Source organism: Fomitiporia mediterranea (assembly GCF_000271605.1).
Source record: "Fomitiporia mediterranea MF3/22 unplaced genomic scaffold FOMMEscaffold_6, whole genome shotgun sequence".
Taxonomy (NCBI): Eukaryota; Fungi; Basidiomycota; class Agaricomycetes; order Hymenochaetales; family Hymenochaetaceae; genus Fomitiporia; species Fomitiporia mediterranea.
In genome coordinates, this window is record NW_006760391.1 from 332988 (window position 1) to 338571 (window position 5584).

At 41.6% G+C, this 5584-nt stretch overlaps 1 protein-coding gene across 1 annotated transcript; it reads right to left on the reverse strand.

Moving 5' to 3' along the window:
• Positions 1-628: 628 nt before the first annotated feature.
• FOMMEDRAFT_19886 (uncharacterized protein) lies at positions 629-5270 on the reverse strand (the record flags this gene model as incomplete). The annotated part of the gene is made up of 13 exons (XM_007266230.1): positions 5203-5270; positions 5109-5140; positions 4474-5048; positions 4081-4403; positions 3785-4008; positions 3454-3680; positions 3354-3386; positions 3241-3278; positions 3024-3161; positions 2812-2957; positions 2485-2731; positions 893-894; positions 629-732 (listed from the first exon to the last, which is right to left on the reverse strand). Exons 4-13 carry the CDS (start codon positions 4251-4253, stop codon positions 629-631), a joined length of 1332 nt encoding a protein of 443 aa, XP_007266292.1. The 5' UTR covers positions 4254-4403; positions 4474-5048; positions 5109-5140; positions 5203-5270.
• Between the last annotated feature and the right edge of the window lie 314 nt (positions 5271-5584).

Here is a 5584-nt window from a genome sequence, read left to right on the forward strand (position 1 = left end):
ATCTGGCCAATCTCTAGACTTGTGACTAATAGGGTTTTGTATATAAACTACTTGGTTCCAAGTCTTGAGTTAAGCTTTTCCAAACTTAGTTACTGTATTTTACAATTCCTAACAGAAACTCACTGTTCCTCACAAGAGAATTCTAATTACTTTTAGTTCACTCAACTACTGACTAGGATAACCTAATACTTGAGTAAGGGGTCAGGGGAAAAGAATCCCCTTTACCTAACAATCAATACTGTCTTTTATAGGGTAGTACATGTGTAGATACATGAGGAGGAAGTGTAACTAACTACAATGAGAATATATGTGCTTGTGGGTCCCACTGTGCAATAATCTGACTTGATCAGCAATGTAGTGATAATAAAATACGAACCAGTAAAGCAAATCCTTACAAATAGAGAAGTACAAAATGACTTTTCCGACCATCTCGCGTCGCTCTCGATTCACGGGTAGTACGGAGTCCTCTTTCACGGACTGGAGACGTTTATTTTTGTCAGCGATTCACAGGTATCAGAGAATCTCTCAAGTACTGATAATAACTCACGATAAACCTATACGTGATAAGATGAGGTTCAGTATCTTACATCTCCAACAGAACCGTGTCCGAGTCGTACAGCAGAAGCACTCACCACCCCTCTCTTGTAGTAACACAACACATGCTATGCAAACTGTCCAAAATCGTCTGGAGACTCGTCAAGATAGAGCAATACATCGCAATAGGAAAGTGTCCTGTAAATGCGGCTCATGCTGCGTGTCCTTCAGTAAATCTTGCAGTTCGATCAGCTTGATCTGCAAATGAAGCTCCGTGCAAAAAGAAAATTGAAAAGAAAATCATTCAGCTAGAGGTACAGTATTTGACAAAAGTATTGCACATTAGTATTTCACAAACTTCTTTCTTTATTAAAATTATTATTATATTAGCTTATATTAAATAAATGCTGTATTATTAAAGTAGACCTTGTGTATATAATGTTAGTATAATAATTAGACTTAATACTTACTTATAATAATTAATATACTTTAATTTAAGAAAAAGTGTCTGTGCATTTCTTTTGATTACTTTTAATAATTTTATTATATTACACATTTGTATTAAAAAAACTTGTTATATTAATATAGTGATTTAGTATTTAGTATACCCTCCTTGAGCCTTTGCCAATGCATTAACTTGTCTGGGCATACTAGTATACAAACTTGTAATATACTCATTATCTATTTGGTACCATTCCTCCTATAAAATCCTCCACAATTCATTAACATTCCTTAGAAGTGGATTTTGAGCTTGTACTTTATTGTCGAGATAGTGCCAGACATGTTTAATAATGTTCATGTCTGGGCTCGAAGGGGCCCAATCAAGAAGTTTGATTCGTTTTTCTTGTAGCCATTTTGACATTGCTTGAGATTTATGCTTCAGATCTCCATCCTGCTGAAAGAGAAACTTGGTGTGTGGAATGTTGTAGTCAGAAAGGGTGTCAAGAAGTGATTTGTCAAGGATTTGGATGTATTGGCTAGAGTCCATATTCTTTTCAATGTGATGAAGACAGCCAACACTATGTGTAGTAATGCATCCCTAAACCATAAGATGTCCACCACCATGCTTGATGACCTTCTTTACATTCTTTGCATAGAGTGACTCCCCCTCCCTCCTGTACATGATATTCCTTCCATCCTGCTTGAATAGATTGATTTTCGTCTTGTCTGAGAAAATAACCTTTTCCTACTTTTTAAGAGTCTAAAACCAATGTTTGCTAGCCTAATATCTCCTGCAAGTGATATGCTTCTTGGACAAGTATGGTTTAATGAGAGGGACACAGGCCACTATTCCATATCCTTTGAGAGCACAACAAATGGTTTGTACAGAATCAGACAGGAAGTACTTGCATTTAAGGTTGCTGGAATCCTTTGCTTTGCCTGAAGCAAGTAAATAGGCAGCATAGCATACTTTATGAATGTTGAATTTGTGTGGACAGCCTGGTTTGGGTTTGACATAGTACAGGTTAGGGTTTTTGAGCAGCTTGCAGTAGTTCTGGGAGACTGTCGATGCATTGCAACCGAGTTTTTGTGCAATTTCAACGTTGCTCAACCCTTGACTCTTCCAGTCCAAGATACATTGCTTTTTTGTTGGTGTAAGATATGGAGCCATTTCAGCAGATCCAGAGTAGTCTGAATTGAGCAAAAGACAGAGTATTATTGATAGTGATGGAGTACTAGTATGGTGCAATGTTTTGCAGCATGGCACGACCAAAAAAAATGCACGTGACCATTTGCACAATCTCGCAAGTTTTCTCCTATTTTAGAATATATATAGTTATTTTTTTAACTCATTTTTTTTGCTATATTATACAGTAAATAATAGTACTTATATCTCATAATTATAGTTCTTAGTTGTCTGTATATAATCTTTTTTAATTAATAGATTAGGTCTGTGCAATACTTTTGTCAAATACTGTAAGAACTCCCAAAGAGAGAACCACGACACACATAGTCATGAAATTCTGAACCGAGCTATTAAGCTTCACAGACAACAGCTGCGACGTCTCAATCGGGATTCCATTTCCATCGCCGTTGCCATTGTAAGGAGTCATATGCAAGTCCCGCTCGATAGCATTCACCACATTCCTCGTTTCATCGTGAATATCCACATGTGGAGAATTTAATCGAACGAAAATCCTAGAACTGGTCGCGACGAGGTGAGTGTACAACCATCCAAGGTTTAGACAGAACCTTTCTTTCAATCGCTATGGATGGTGAGCACAATAAGTAAGCATATATATGTCGAGGATATTTGAAAAGGCAACACCATCACGCTTAGTGCTTTGCTAACTTCTCTACGCGCTTCTGCCGGCTCCCATAAACGGGACACAATAACAGCATATATTACAACAGCACCAGCAGAAATAGACCGGTAATACGCGATGTCCACAACAGAAATGTCCCTTTGGCAGATATTATAGCTAAATCACAAGTCATCGTTAAAAAAGTCACAGGTTAGGCTAGGCTTATAAACAAGGAGAGTGAACCGTCCCGCACTCGCATATTGTGGTTTTGCAATAATATAATAAAAGCACAGAATAGCGTAAAAGAACCCAAATATTGACAGTACAACGGGGTTTTCTGGGAAGAGCAAGAATATCGCAACAGCCGAACTAGCTCCGTATCTATCATAGAACAAGGAAATATTAATTAGTTAGTCCACGGCCGGGATACCAACAAACCAAGAATCTTGTTTTAACGCACAACGTTCCAAGCAACCGGTGCAGACTGAAGAAATTTGTCTCTGGATAATTGAGTTGAACGTGAGTCACTTTAATCGTAACTAAACTCTTTCAATAATTACTAAGTGTACTTACCGTTCCAATAGTTGGCGATATAACAATAAAGAACTTCACGTATCCAACGAACATAATGACTTGTCCATATTCATATTCATCGCGCAATATTATCGTTCACCGAAATCAACGTCCACTCTCCCCAATATTTCATAAAATTCGGACGAGTTGAATCAAAGAAAGCCGGAACCCCAACCAGCGCAATCGCAATCCTAGCCTTAATCGCGGACTTAACATTATTATCCTCCATCTTCTCGTTAAATCGCCATATCGATTGGCCCATATGACCCTGAAAACTCAATTGCTCGCGACCGGGAGTGAGGACGGTATTCAGTGCGTGCAGCCGCACTTTTGGGAAGATCGGCTAGCGTCACTGGGAATATGGCATGAAAAACATGCCTGTTGCACAAAGTCAGTCCAAAACTTCGTATATATGGTTATTCGAAACCCACTGAATAGCTTTGACAACGTCGGCCTCCTCTGATTCTTCCTATTTATATTCATAGTCGCTGGGAACCCAATCAACCCTTCCTTCATATTCTCAAAATAAAAGAACCGTATAAGTCGTTTCGCCCAATGCTGTTCCGTCGCAACCCGTTCAATCTCGTAAATCCGACACATGACTTCTGTAAGAACTGTCAACTCTCTTGCGAATTCTTGTAGAGTGAAGATAAAGCTGTGTAAAGTATAGAGTAGTCAGTGCATTTTATTTTCAGTGAAGGTAAGTGTTTTGGAGGTGGACACGCACTAATAAACCAGGAAGACAGTTTCATCCGCACCCGAGCGCAATAGCAACTCGTTTTCTGGCACTGGGTTGTCATGCCCAGCCGCACTCGACCCACTATTCGACATAGGAATCGACTCCTCCGCTGATTTGAAAGACTCAGATACCATCAGATCACTTCGTCGGTATACACGCATAAGAGCCTGGTTAGATGTGCTCTGGAAGGTAAACAGTGCCCGTTGGATAACCTCCGTTAGCTGGAAGATCTTCTGGATGTCGCCTTCCCGTGCATCTCGACGTTTGACGAAGGATTTCCAAAGGCGGTGGAGAGTGCTCGTAGAAGACGCCTGTATATATCAATCATATCGATGAGATAACTGAAGTTATCGTGAGTGGAATGGCTAATAGTGTGCGTACAGAGAGTGCCTTGAGTGGAGGACCTATATCATCGATCAGCTCGCCGAAGATTGTCGCGTCTTTGCTATGTACATGTGTCTGAGCAGTCCCATCGAGCCCATTCCTCTGGAGAGCGTCAAGTGCACGAGGACAACTTTTCCATCACGCGCGGCCTGAGCAAGTTCTGCATGTAAGCGCGTCCCACTTCGCAACCCGTTCAAATGCTGCGCGAGTCGGTTCATACAACCAACAGCATCCTCGTACGCCTCTGCGGCTTCCGAGCCACCTAGCAACCATTCGCCGCGCGATTCCACTAAGCCCTTCTTCAAGCTTGTAAAACTAGCTTGGTGGTCGCTCACTGCACGTTGTAGATGACTTTGCGAGGCAGCCGGTTCCGAGTCTGGAATCAAGCAAGTCGCATGAGAAGGTCGAGGAGCGTGGCAAATGAATCCAGGGCCCAGATGATATAGTTTTGGAGTCCGGCTGATGCTTTCTGGGGCCAAAAGGTATAATGTACAATGTTGAACGAGAGTGCACCGAAGAAGACGTCCTTCGCGGTTTGGGGCAGAGTCTGCAAGTCACCTTCTTTTACGACACTAGGAAAAAATTGGATTAGGATACGTCCTGAACAGAGAACCTTCCAATCGAGCTCATACCATGAGTAGAATGATAATGGTCATACTACAAGCTGGAATGTGCCCGAATCAGTGGACAAGAAAGGAGGCCGGAGAAGTAAAGGCACGTATGCACCTGTATTGAATGTCGGTTTCACCATCCATACCTTCATCCTGATTCCCGAACGCAATCCAAGAAATCGCCGTCACATCCGCGAAACGTCGACATACTCGACATGCCAATAAATGCCGCCCAGACAAAGCCGTAAAGGCAAAATAAGTCCACCTCGAGCATTGCACCGACAGTTTTTGCAGGATTGAAATATACGACGCTGGGTACACAATTTAGAGGGGAAAAAAAATCTACGATCGAGCCATGTGTCTATGTAGATGGAAACGGAACCATGTCTCCCTCAGAGATGATGCTACCCGACAAACGCGACAGTGGAGTCACATAGGTCAAGAGCGGACCTAGGAAGTACGCCACGGCACATTCGAAGACGTTGCGATGTACGAGT